Genomic DNA, 13,919 nt, shown 5'->3' with positions numbered 1-13,919 from the left:
CAAATGGTAATATTGAATTTACGTAGGTAACGTGTTACTTGGTACTATTTTATTTAAAATAGTGAAGAAATTATGCCGAGCAATTGATTACTAGTTAAGAATTCGTCGTTTTTATGTGAAATTAAAGGTACGGTAATTTTTATCAGCCATTACACATTGTTCGGTTTATGTTAGAATATCGTTGAAGAATCGATTCCAGTTATATGTCAATTCTAGAATCCACAATTGTTTATCACTAACATGCGTAAGAAAAAGATCAGTTGAAGAGGAGTATTAAAAAAAAAAACTGTTAGTGCTATTGTTGCGAAAAAAAATTGTCAAGCAATAAACATATTATGCAGCGATGAAAAAATAGTTTTTCTCCTTTTTTTTTTGTATAATTCTTAGTTGTGTCAACATCATCGAGCATTGAAAATGCGAATTGCAACCAAAGAGGAAAAGAGGAAGGAAAAAGAGTCAAAACTGATAATCAGAAATAGTACTGACTTCAGAATTTTTCCATTCCTTACTCGGACAACTCAAGCGACATAAGTGTTGATCACTTTTTGCTGACGACTGATTCATTTCTCTGTGTAGACGACGTAACAGAATTCTCAACCCATTTAATACACACGTTACAAGGAACATTACACATTTTTGCGACGAGCAATACGATTAATAATGTACATGAAATAATGCTAATGACGGTTTTGCAAACGTTCGTTGTTTCGTTTCGGTACAGTCTTTATTCTGGTATACTTGAATCGTCTGTTTAGGCAACGTAAAAACGGGGGTCTCTTTTTCTCTGACAGAGGACCGAGATCGATGCTTCGGATGTATAATAGGTTGGTCGTTAAGAAAATGTTCATGCTCCAAGTTCAAAAATATTAAGTGAATCTTGAAAAAAGAAAATCATCAAGGTTTTAATGCTCTGTCTCACTATTAAAGGGTGCCAGCAGATGAAAAAATAAAAATTCAGATACGTATATGTATATATATATATATACATATATATGTATGTTTTTCCTTATAAGATAAGATTTCATTTTATTCCAGACCTGATCTTATTGAATTTTACAACGAATGAAAAAAAAATTAAAAAAAAATCAAACGGTATACAAATAAATCTGGGATTCAAAACACTTTTTACTCGAATATTTTCAATTTTTCATGATGGAATAATCAATATGGCGTCCAGAAAAAATATAGCCTAGAAAAAAGTCTATTCGAAATTTAAAAAAAAAAACCATGCTGGCACCCCTCAACATTGAGATAGAGCATTGAAACTTATACGTATAATAGGATTTCTTCGACTACATTGTTGTGTAACTTGTTACAATTCTCAAATCAAATAAATATAGTACAATTAACTTAATTCCGATCGATTCGAACCAGGAGTGACGTAATAGCAAAAAAGGGTTCGAGTCTCAACTGAAACGTCGATAAGTGTCGGTAATAGGAATCTGTGTCCATAACCGGCCTTTTATATCTACTCCCGCCCTACACTGAGCGAAAGTTCAGAACTGACTTCGGTCGTTTTTTCAAACTGAATGTATGACAAAGAATGGAAAATAATGAGCAGGATATTATGAAACAAAGCAGGTAAAACAAACAAAAACAAAAGGTAAACATAACAACAAGGAGAGAAATACATTGGAACGGAAAAGAGGTAATGTGCCCATCTTTATCCCTGTCACGGATCAGACTATAACGTAGAAGTCTGTGGGAAAAGAGCTTGATAAAAATGGACGGTGAAGGGTGATTAGAAAGCCAAGGACGTGTCGTCGGAAGTTTTTACAGGCATTTGGGATGCTCGCGGTGTTCACGTACATTTAAATTATAGATGTACAACGCGCCATTAGCTTCGTCCCATATAGGTATTTTTATGTCCGCCTTTGAACAGATTGAACGCTACAGTTTGCGGTCATCGAAACTCTCCCAGAGGTCATTCAAAGTTCGGAGAAAGTTTGGCGCGGCCGAAGCAGAGAGAAGAGGGCGTCCGAAAGAATCCGGCTTTTATGGCCGGCGATGGTTCAATTTTTTACAATCCTTCTCTCTTCGTTTTATTGGAGATTTTATGGGGCGATAATAATTCTGTGCTTCGAGTTTTTGTTACTTGAATATAGGATCGTCACGTGAGATCTGGAAAATTGGTTAGAAAGTGAATCGAATTAGACAGGATTATACAATCAACAATGAATCAGCATTTCCAACAATTAAGGAGGTTAGTTAGTTGAAAATCGATAGTTTTGAATAATTTTTTCACAAGACTATCTCGTACATCAAGTATATCAATAATTATTGTATTAGTGCAAATTACAAAGATGTGGTAAAAAATATAAGAGCATAAATTATTGAAATAATAAACGAAAACTTAAATATCGATGCTACATTTCAAACTGTTTTTTAAATTGTTTAAAGATCCGGTGAATTAGTTTTATTCAAAATACCATTTCTGAAAAGTTTGGTGAAAATGTTTTTTTTTTTTTTTACCATTTAAGCATGGTGAAATATTCAATTTTACGACATGACGATGTTTCAAGATTAAATTGACTTGAGAAAACGAAAAAACCGTTTCAGTGACTTTGTAGAAAATAGTCTCCACACTGAGAGAAATTTTTACTTCCGGTTACCGCTCGGTCCTTGACTATTTTCATTTTTACCACAATCGAAAAATATTGTTCTAGGTAGAAAATGAAAATTAGTTTTCTCGCTATTACCGGAAAGTCTAGTATCCGTTACTATTCTTTCTCATTACGATCACAGTCACTATATTTTCTTGTAACTGGTTCGAAAATTTAACGCTTGTGCGACAATAAATTAACGTTAAAGCCTTATTTAAGTAAAAGAGTAGAGTAAATCTCAGAAACAGATTTTGCGTTGCAATAACCAAAAAAGGATCAGCGATAGCGCAAAATGCTTACGCGTACCTCATTTTTCGTGATTCCAACAATATTCAAACAGTTTTTTTAACGATACCCGTTTTACTGAATTTTTCTATTCATTATAACAAATGAAATTTTTCTCAGTGCACAGCCTCTCCAAACGATTGGAATTTCTCAACCATTTCGCCGCGAAAAATCGTCGGGCAAACATTAAATTCCTAGTGTTTTACACGAACCGACTTCTGCTCTTAAAAGTATCGCTAATCTGACATTTAATTTGCGGTCGCGGTTTAGGGAGAGAACAAGATAATGGAAGCCTTCCGGGCGTCGTTGGGAAAGTTTTTTTATTTGATTTTTATGCGGAGATAAATTTGCCTCGATCGGATCCTTTCTTCGCTGAAACAATCGAACGGTCCTCTTGCACAAGTTTTGCACATGCAGATCCAAGTATGAAACAAGAGAGCGTGCAGCACTTTCTCGGGACTTCCGGTTCTCCTTTACAGCTGTCTCAAAGAATTGCTTCGAATTCGAAAGGCGGCGATCGAAATCACGCGAGAGATCGAGGTCAGTCGCTGGTCAAAACCCAGGAAACAATGATCCATTTTTTTAAATCTATCTTATCGTCTGCTTTGCCCTTTTCTTTTTTATCATCGTCAGACTGAAGTTGAGGAATCCGCTTTTATCGCTCTTGAATGTCAGCTGTAATTTCGCTTTTAGATGTGAAAAAAAAAAATCAGAGATCACAATCGATAATTGTGCCAATTTTTCAGATATTAAACCCAAATTATATTCGGATTTCTTATACTTTGCAATATTTCAGCTTTACTGTTTATGCGAGAATTGTGTCATCGTATTGTTTCAATGACTTCGTATTTTGCGCAACTGTCGAAAAAATGATACGCGTGAAACAAAATAAGACATTGTTGCGTTAATTTTTTTTTTGGCCTGTTTTTCTTGACGATATATCAGCTGAAATATCCAGTTTAAACAATTGATATCGAAGGAAGAGATTTTTTTAATAAAAACCTGAACAACTATTGCGCAACTGCACTGCAGGTAGATCAAGTTTAATTAGGCTTAAAGAAAAACGATAAAAAAAGAAAAAAGTCGAGGAGTTTTTCAAGAGATACGAATAGCTCGGGTCATGAGCACCAATTTATACGAGATATGAATTCTGCTACCTTTTTTTAACGAACAATTTTTAGTGTTAATACAAATTCAATAAATCGCTCGAAATTGAATTTTTCTTGGGCTCCTAAGTTGACCGAAAAAACAACTCAAGTAAAATCAATTTACTGTCGCATAATATAATAAACTAATACTTCGTACGTGATCGAAATTGACGGGTTTTTAATATTTTACACACCAAGGGGATAGTTTTTTGATCAAAATTATCGGAACTTAATGGTTCCTGCTGTCTCTATGAGAGACAAGAACGTCGGTGAGTAGAATTCCATAACCCTGCGGGGGATTAATTGAAAGTGCAGATCTGTTTTGATTATATTTACACGAACTTTCAGAACAACTTTCACACTGCAGTTTGCACTTTATAAAAGATCGTTAATCACGTCTTGCGGTTTACCGACATCCAATTAAGGCCGCGCCCGTTTAAAAAACTTTTGCACACGGTACATCCAGTCTTTTAATTTGCGCGGTAGGAATCTCAATCTTATCCATTAACCACGATTCTTGACCGTTTGTGGAATAGTCTAAGATCCAAGCAGCACGAGATTTGTATTTGAGCTTTGAGTGAACAGGGAAATTTACTTGTAAAAAAATATTCCACTTTTTATATATGTTGCATAATGTAGAATATTTCAAACTAATTTTGACTTAGATGTTCCCAATGAAAAGTGGAAAAAACGGTCAAATTATTCTTCCTTTATTTGAAGTATGGTATCGAAAAAAATCCACGAAATTTACCCATTTTATTGGATAATTTGAATGAATTATCTCTCAGTGTGTAGAATGTTTATTATATCGATGAGCGTGTAAGGAGGGCTCGATTTGGTTCTGAACACGCGATCTGCTCACTGCTGTTAAAAGTAAAAGCACGCAAGGGTCGAAAAGATCGCCGTTAAATTAAACATGCCTGGGGGAAAAAAGAAGAAGACAAACTACACATGGTTGTAATAAAATTTGAATAAAACCTCAAATACCGCGTGTATAAATAACTCGCTTAGACAATTTTAAGAATCTTTTTAATCCTGGTACATACAATACCCGGAGGTGAATTATCGCTAGAATGAATTAGCAGATAGTAAATTTTATTAAACGCGGCGAACGATCGTTTTTTCAAGCAAAGCAATTTCGTAATAATTTATCACGTTCCGGGTATGAAGATTGTATATTTTTCACTGTCTTTCAATAGAATTCTGCAGCTCTATGATCGATTTCTTGTATGTATAGTACCAGTCGTTTAGGAAACTTAAAAAACCTAATGTAAATATTTTTAAATGTGTTTTATTAAACAATCATTTATATACAAAAAGCGGCAATGTCGATATCCTGGTATCATGCAAATTAAATTATCTGAAACACAAGAGGCGAAGAAAGAAAAATTGGAATGTGTAAAACACGGAGATTATGCATATATGCATTAATTAAATACCCGGGGTAGAAATAATCAAGTAACGTAACAAGCCTTGCTGTTAAATATTTCCTTAAGTCAGTCACGTAACTTTGGAAACTCTTTGAATTGCTATACGTAATTTTGCGAAATATAAACCGCGATGACTCATTGTCGGTTTATTGACCGACGCATTAACACTTGTAATGACAGTGGAAATATAATATACGCAAGAATTTATGCACGAAGAGTTCCACCGATATTCTCGATTGTTATTATAAATTATTTTCGTCGATCCACATCGTCGTTAAAGAGCGAAGAATGCGGAGGGGTTAAATTACATTTGTGCGGGTGTTGCAAATATTCGCGATTCCGTGCAGGGCGGACAATAAAATAGCGTGTGCAAAAAAACGAGACCGAGTATGCGAAGGGTCGGAAACAAGCAGAAACACATGTTTCCAAATACAAACAGTTATTTCGCATTTCGAATCCAACGACGCTTTGTAAAAATGCAAACCGAGCTGTTTAATTCAGGCCTCAATTTGCTCGAACGTGTCGACAGCTGCAACTTTCCGCGTGCATGCCATTCTATTACATCTCGAATGACACGTTGTCCAACTTGCAAGTGTAACAAGAATCCTCGTAGCTCGTAATGTCGTCTCGGTTTATTGCCAGGCGAGGAATACAGCTGACAGAGAATTCGCAATACGGTGTCCAATTTCCGATATGAGGACAACAACTTTTCATTTTCACCGTGAGAATTACTAACGACAGAATTAGTCTGTTTACTGCGCATGCGCTACAATTTAAGAGCAGTTCCTTGCCAGGGTGACCAACCGTCGGTAACGTAACCACAAAAATTTTTCAGGTTACATACATCGCGGTAAACTGTCGTGTAAATTTGTGACAGTTGGTCAACCTGGCAAAGAACTGCTCTTAGATCGTAGCGCATGCGCAGTAAACTGTAAAAAACGAGAGACTAATTCTGTTGCTAGCATTTCACATCTAATATTGTATTACTAACCCAAATGCTATGTATAAATAAGAAAAAAAAAAACATCGGAAATTGCAATTTTTCGACACAACTATTTTCTCTGTCTAATCGTTGGTAGTCTAAGTCCCGAATTTTTACGGGTTATGGAGTCGCTTCGGCCGCCATCTTGAATTGATGATTCAGATCGAAAAATATTGAAATCGGGTGAAAGTATTGGTTTGAAAAGATTTTCAAATTAAATCGAAGACACGTTCATTGAAACTCCGAAGTATTCCGAAGTTTAGAAACTTTCAAGTAGATAAAAATCTTTGAAATCTTCATTGAAAGTCTTACAGATTAAAATTCTTCGAATATCATATATTCAGTGATCATGACTTATATTGAAGATGAAAGCCAAGTGAAACGCATTCATTATGAGATTCGGACTTTTTGAAATTATGTATTAATAACAACATTTTTTTTCGCTCGAAAAATATATCGTTATCACGCAATAAATTATTTTCTATTCTCGGTCTTCCGAAGAATTGCACGTGACGCAAAAAATTGAAATCAACCAAGAGACAAAATTCGAAACTTTAGTAATTTTACTAAAGCATTTGTAATTGATCATATTCAATTCCTGATGATCGATGAAGTGAAAATGATTTTCAGAAATCATAGGCCTTCGTTAATACCTCTGTTTTTTCATTTCTCTAAAAAACCAATTAGAAAACATGGTTAAAAAATCACATCGTAATAAATATAGCATAAATATGAAGTATGAATATCCGATATGCTAATTAGTACAGTTTAACCCGAAAACCGAATTCCGTATTCATTTCCACGGCTACGTTTAAGGCTTGAAAAGAAACTGGAGGTGAAATTTTTACAGGTGATCGAACTGCTTCACGGATACCGCGCGGAGTGATTCGTTAGAAAAAATTTATGAATAAATTTTATTTACAAACATAGGTATAAAGCACTACAGTGAGGCAAGAGTCCGCTGACATTATTTTTTATTTATTTATTTTTTTTTCATCTCGGATATAATTTACTCGAAAGTTAAACGCCCATTTTTTATGTCACACACCCGAAGTATATAATTTATTCGAGTGTGAGATGAATCTCGATACTTACATCGATGAACTGCGATTCAAGCTCCTGGGAGACACGAACTTGAAACATAACAACATGAAATACAAAGAAATTAAAAATAACACTACAATCAACGGCTTTACACGCATTAAGGGGTTAAATTTACCTGGATGAGTAACATAAAAAAAAATCGATTTTTTAAAAAGGTGCTCATTCGAAAGTACTATCCTTTGAGTTTCTACCTTAAAAATTTCATAATGAAATTCGCAGTAATGACGAAGTTATAGCGTTTTGTAACCGACCAGGTGAGCAGCGATAAAGGCATCAAAAGAAGGAACAATATCGACATCTCAGGAAGATCCGAGTCATATTGCCCAGGAATCGAAAATCTCGTGTTAGTTTTAAATAAACCAGTTATTTCATTCGCAGTGTAAACTCTACTCAACAATTTTACCACGCGTTTTTCTCGAAACAATGTTTTCAAAATCGCTACCAGAAATATCTCCACGTCTACTTGACCGACCGAGATCTAGTTTTGCAGAGTTACGTTTCACACAATAATCTAATACTTGTCGAGCCGTTTTTTCGATACCTGGCATAGTTTTTTTTTTTTTTTGTTTTCATCATAAGTAGCGAACCAAATACACGTCCCAGAAAAACGACTGTAACTTTTTTACCGTTTGAAATATTTCAACCAAATTTTCACACAATATAGATAAAACGTCGTACTTTCAAAGATATATTACGGTTGTTCAATAGCAGTCAGTTTCATATAGGAAAAAAAAATCTTATGCATATAACCCTAGTTTCAGCCGTCCCAGATATATGTAACACCGTAATGAAATTTTATTTCATATAATGAATCAAAATTATACTATATTTTTGTTTCTAGAATCGTACTATTTACATACATCGAATATTGAAATGTTTGGAAGGCATGATCTAAAAATTCTCGAACGGCGAAAGAACAAGTCTGAGAAACAATTTCTCGTGTAGTTTCACAAGAATACAGAAAAAATAATCAAACGTTGATTAAAAATTCAACTATTAACACGTCGCGATCTGTATTAACCCTGAAGTTGAGAATAAAAAATATAAAATATAGTCCGGTTAACTCTTTTGATTGAAAATACAGATTCATACCAGTAATGGAAATAAAATTACACATAGTATTGAGAGAGCTATAATTCGTTTGAAATTCGCTTTGAAAAGTTTCTCAGCGAAAGTAAAATCGATTTTTAATCCACATATTATGAAAATTCACACCGACTTCATTTAAATATGTATATAACGAAAAAAGGTTAAACGATCGGAAATTTTCTAACCGATATGCAGAAAGATTGCTGCTGAATTCATTGATCATGAACATAATCTGTCCGCGTGATGTAATTGACTTAAATTTCAGTGTAATATTCACGATTGAAAGTATTTATCGAGGATTCGGAAAAAAGACATATTCATACATGATTCATCAGAGATAATCGTTGAAATCTCTTGTGACAATGAGACAATAACCACATCCACAAATTATCTACGTCACGATTGCATCGTTCTATTTACACAATATCCAGCGTATCCATAATAACGCTGACCACGTTTCGTGCGTTTTATATGAAACAGTGATTCAGAAAATGAACAATAACGTGTCTACGTTTTTACGCGAGCAACAAGTCTCGATACACGTATGATCGTCATCAGTAACCTTCTATAAACAAGAAAACACATTGACGATTCATGCAAAGTTCAACTAACACCCGACAATTGAGTTACGACGATGATTTTCTAATTCCGATCATCGATCGATGTCCCGCGTTAAATGTACAATAAAAATCGTGACAGTCTGAAAGAACTTCGACTTGTTCCGGTTTCCGGTATCGCCGATATTCACGGAGGTTGAGGACTGCTGCTGCGATTCCCGCGCTTCTCATCGACGTTTGATTTCTTCTTCACTTCCGGTTCCGGAATCTCCTGCTCCTCTTCAACCTCGTTTATTTCTTCGTCGATTATTTCGACGTTCTCACCGTCTAGACTCGAACCCGAAGAATTTGACTCCTCGCCAATGTCCAGGATTTCGTTAGGACTGGAGGGGACGACTTGCTCCTGAAAGCGAATAAAATAAATAGATAAAATTTATAAGGAAACAAGATTGTGGACCCAGATATTAACTGGGTCGTTTTTTGTTTCCTTTTTCTACCTTCGTCTCAACTCTGTTACACGTAACGCATTCATTGTATGTATTTATCGCTCATGGTTTTAAGCCTCCTTGCTGAAAAGCGATAACGCATCGTACATGATTTTTCTTATCTCGAGTAAACACGACGAGAAGACCGGTCTCATCGGCACACCGCCGTTACGGAACAAGGTTCAAGGAGATTTGGAACACCCGAGCTTATCAGCGTTTAATAACGACGACGCGCCGAATGACGATAACTCAACATTGTGGTACATGTACCTAGTTCTTTTTTTTTTTTATCGTTTTATTTCCTTCTATTCATTCTCATTTTGCCCGTTCACTTCGCCGTTAGTTTCTCGATCATTTATAATCGGTACCTTGGAATTATTCCACGTTTGAAAAGAATTTTTATTCATGTCTTTTTCGAAAATTTTTACGTAATGAATTTTGATAATTGATTATTCTTCCGGTTTTCGTATAGTCACATCTTATTACCACACCTACGGATGACGAATTGATAGTAATCATAGCTTAAAAGAAATGTTGGTTTTTTAATTTCTTAGTAAATTTCTATAATATCTTCAAATTATCACACGATTAGTTACAAGGATCAATAAAATATATGGGAATATTGACTTTTCATATACCTACACACACAATTTGATATCAAAATAATGCAATTTATTTATTATAACAATGTAATGCGAATAACTGCAGATTTCTGCTGAAACTTGAATTCTAAAAAATTCCACGCGCAATAGCAAAGATAAAAGTAATGACATTATGATTATAATTGTTTTCGAAGTGTGTATAATATGACAATCATTAACGAAGTACTATCGCAACTTCCGGTAGTGCAACTTATTTCACACACATATGCTAATTATTGTGTGCATAAGTTTTCAAATTGAAAAAAATAATATAGTCTCACTGGTTATCAATGTGACTTTTGATTCGTTCTTGTTATCGTGTCTTTTTTTTTTAAGAGAAAAAGCTTCTTACGTCTCCGTCGCAGTTGGTTTCTATTCGCGAAAGGATATCGCCATGGTTTACGAAGGAGTCGACTTCGTCCTCGGTATTTTCGGCGTCGACGTCATCCGCGTCGGTTGCGTCAGAATCTTCTTCCGGAATATGTCTGAGGGATGGTAATTCCTGCGACGAAATTGTCCAGTCATCGTTAATTACGAAAGTCGTTTCCGGAAGGGCTGCGTGAAAAATCAGACGGTTGAAAAATCTGATAATATTTCGATAAAATTTTCACTAAAAATTTGTCATTTCAAGAAGAAATGCAATAATGAATTGAACACGGTTTGATGATGACATTTGTTTGTTTTTCAATGGAAAGACTCCGAGTTCAGAAAGTGAGCTTTTCAGATTGAATTTAAGATATATCCTTTTGTGAGGTTTCTTTTCTTGCTGTTTGCAGCAAGTTTTTGATCTAATCGAAAAACTAAAGTAAAAAAAAAAAAAGAATCCGGCTTCCAAACAAAACACCCTATTATGTATTCGCATGTGAAAAATGGATTGAAGAATTTCATAAATAGCAGTGATGCAATCTCTGAGATCATACGAGTGTTATAAATTTGCTGAATCCATTGATTTGCAATGAAATGATAAACAGCAGCGTATCTCATATTTTATCATTCACATAAGGAAGATTTGATATTATCTTTGGCCACGTGGAGCGAAATCTCCAATTAATCGGAAGTCAACGCTTTTCACTAGTTCCATGATGGAATGATCATTTTCTAATTTTTTATCTTACCTACGCTGTTCGAAAAACGCGTTGCAAAAAGTAAGGCAAATCTTTCTACGACATACCGAGAGGGTCGTCATCCGCGTCACTGGAATCGAAATATACCGGTGAATAATTTAAGGCAGCTCGTAAGCTCGGGCACATGTCATGATCGCTTATTGTTAAACGTTCATCCGGATGCGTTGCCGGATCTTCCATTGCTGATTGCGTTTGCAACCTGTTTCAACATACAAGAAACATGCGAAATTATTATACAAAGAACTGGTAAAAAACAACTTGTGTTTTGATAAAGGAAAATTTTAAACTCAGTCTTTTCTTTGGTAATCAAAAATACGTTGTGGATAATTTATTTACAAAGTTAATAATTTGTTTGATAACAATCGCATAGAATTTTTTGTCTTCCGCTAAATTTTGTTATCACACATGCCTGGGAATTTGCAATTAAATTGATTATTTATAATATTATAATTTATCACCAAACCCCCGACAGCTGAAAAATTATACCGTTCGTTTCTTTTACCGAATGTTTTCTTTCCTTTTTGCGTACGTTGTGCGTAAATTCTATTTAAATTGACAATAATAAATATATCCTTGCAGAAATTTTTAAAAATCCGTTATTAATTAATAATGTTTATGTACCTACGTGTAACATTGACGCAATGAAAAATGTTTTCGAGCTTCGTGTTTTTTTGTTTTCTGTTTTTATACAATTCTTTTTAGAAAATGCATGCAGAATAACTATTTCATTGTCATTATCTTTTTTGCGTTAACGACGCGTAAGCTTGGGTAATAGTCGAAATAAGTGATATTTCACTCGGTCGATAAGGACTGACGATAACATCCTCTTAGGAAAAAAAAATCAATCTAGAAGTTCGACAAACCTGTAAAAAATACTCAAAAACATGCCTTACGTGAAATTATAACCAAAAAAAAAAAAGGATCTTCTGTTCCTGAGTCAGAGAACGGTAAACACGTGCGATTAAATAATCGCCCAACCGTATTCGCCGTTGCGTCAGCTGCTCACGGAATATTAGAAACACGCCGCGCAAATATGCATTCAATACGAATTCACGCGCGTATGAATGCCCACGTATAAATGAATGTATAAACAATATACGTTGTAAAAAAGGTGTGAAATTAAAGCAATACGTTTAACAAACAGAAACACAGCGTACCTGGATCCTCGATTTTGATGCAAAAATAAATTAGCTGCAGGGCTTGAATGTTCGTATAAATTTATTTATAAATCCGAGGTGAACTTGATTGAAGAATTTTTAGTTTTTCATCGCCGCGATGCAACTTATTGACGGCACACACGTCACCGTGATGTAGTTAAGGAATCGCCGACGAAGTTTCTACGCAGCGATATCGACGCGCGGAAAGCCGTCCACGAAATGAGCCGATTATTCTACTCTTACAAGCGTCGCGACGCGACGCGTCGTCGGCTCGAAACGCGCGCAGAAATAATTCTCGTGTATTCCACGTGACTCGTAACGTTTCTCGTTATCTGAAATTCCGGGAGTTTCCACGAATTCGATCGATTTGGACACTCGATGTTTCCTCAGGCCGGCGAGTCACTCGATAGAATGGAATGATAAATTTGAAAATTTAACGTTGCGCCTTCGATTATTTTATTTTTTCCAATATCCCAAAGTCTATTGGAAATTCATCTGACTTTATTCAACCAATCTGTACAATTTTCCACAACGTCTTGTAACAATTTGTACATAGTTTTTTTTACTAATCGTTGCACTCTGCACAGATTTCGGTGTCCGTCAACATCTAATTAATGGAAATATGATTTCGCTTGTTATAAATTAAAGCACCGAATTATCAGCTACGACAAACTGTACGTTCAAATTTCTTAAGAAACGAACTTTAAACTTGACGAATCGAAACTATTCAGAGAAATAAAAAGAAATTAATAAATGTCAAGTGGAATAAAATTACTCAACTCGTTGCCGAAAAACTGTATTAAGGAAATTTTTAATTCTAACGTAAACTCGACCGCTCGCTTAAGACGCAATTTCGGAACTGAAAGGATGGGTAAACGTATAATGAACATGACTATACAGGTATGAAGTACGTCAGTGATTCTAACAGAAACGAGGCCGTTGACCCTACCTGTGAGATCATCTTCCGAAGTGACTTTGAATAGCCTGCGCACAAGAATCAAGGATTTATTACGTGCGATGCGATGCGTTCCAAACGAGTCGTCAATTTGCTTCGAAATATCTGAGTTTCGTTTGGGAAGCAATTTTTTTTTTTCATGTTGGTTATTTTTTTTTTTTTTTTTCATTTCTCATAAGTAAAAAGGCAATCATCCTTTTAATTTTAAGTATCATTGTTCTGTTCGATCGAAGTCTACGAATTAATCCTTTTCTGGACAGTTGCAATAATCGGTCCGAAGTTTTCCATAAACTTCAAAGCTAAACTGTAAATCTTGCATGTAGTTGCAAAATTATCACTGTACGCGTTATTCGTCTCGA

The 13,919-nt window shown here is 35.1% G+C and overlaps 1 protein-coding gene across 3 annotated transcripts; it reads right to left on the bottom strand.

The window, feature by feature from the left end:
• Positions 1–8,325: 8,325 nt before the first annotated feature.
• LOC107226502 lies at positions 8,326–13,677 on the bottom strand. 3 transcript variants are annotated; one of them, XM_046741498.1, is made up of 4 exons: positions 13,386–13,677; positions 11,496–11,647; positions 10,677–10,879; positions 8,326–9,601 (listed from the first exon to the last, which is right to left on the bottom strand). In XM_046741498.1, exons 1-4 carry the CDS (start codon positions 13,493–13,495, stop codon positions 9,386–9,388), a joined length of 681 nt encoding a protein of 226 aa, XP_046597454.1. In that variant the 5' UTR covers positions 13,496–13,677; the 3' UTR covers positions 8,326–9,385. The 3 variants fall into 3 exon arrangements, with proteins under 3 accessions (XP_046597454.1, XP_046597455.1, XP_015522821.2); XM_046741499.1 differs by lacking the exon at positions 13,386–13,677 and adding an exon at positions 12,606–13,365 and having other exon boundaries at positions 10,677–10,826; XM_015667335.2 differs by lacking the exon at positions 13,386–13,677 and adding an exon at positions 12,606–13,364.
• Positions 13,678–13,919: the final 242 nt, after the last annotated feature.

This window comes from Neodiprion lecontei, chromosome 5 (genome assembly GCF_021901455.1).
Source record: "Neodiprion lecontei isolate iyNeoLeco1 chromosome 5, iyNeoLeco1.1, whole genome shotgun sequence".
NCBI lineage: Eukaryota > Metazoa > Arthropoda > Insecta > Hymenoptera > Diprionidae > Neodiprion > Neodiprion lecontei.
Note: the sequence above shows the minus strand (reverse complement) of the source record. Positions and strands in the feature narration are given on the sequence as shown.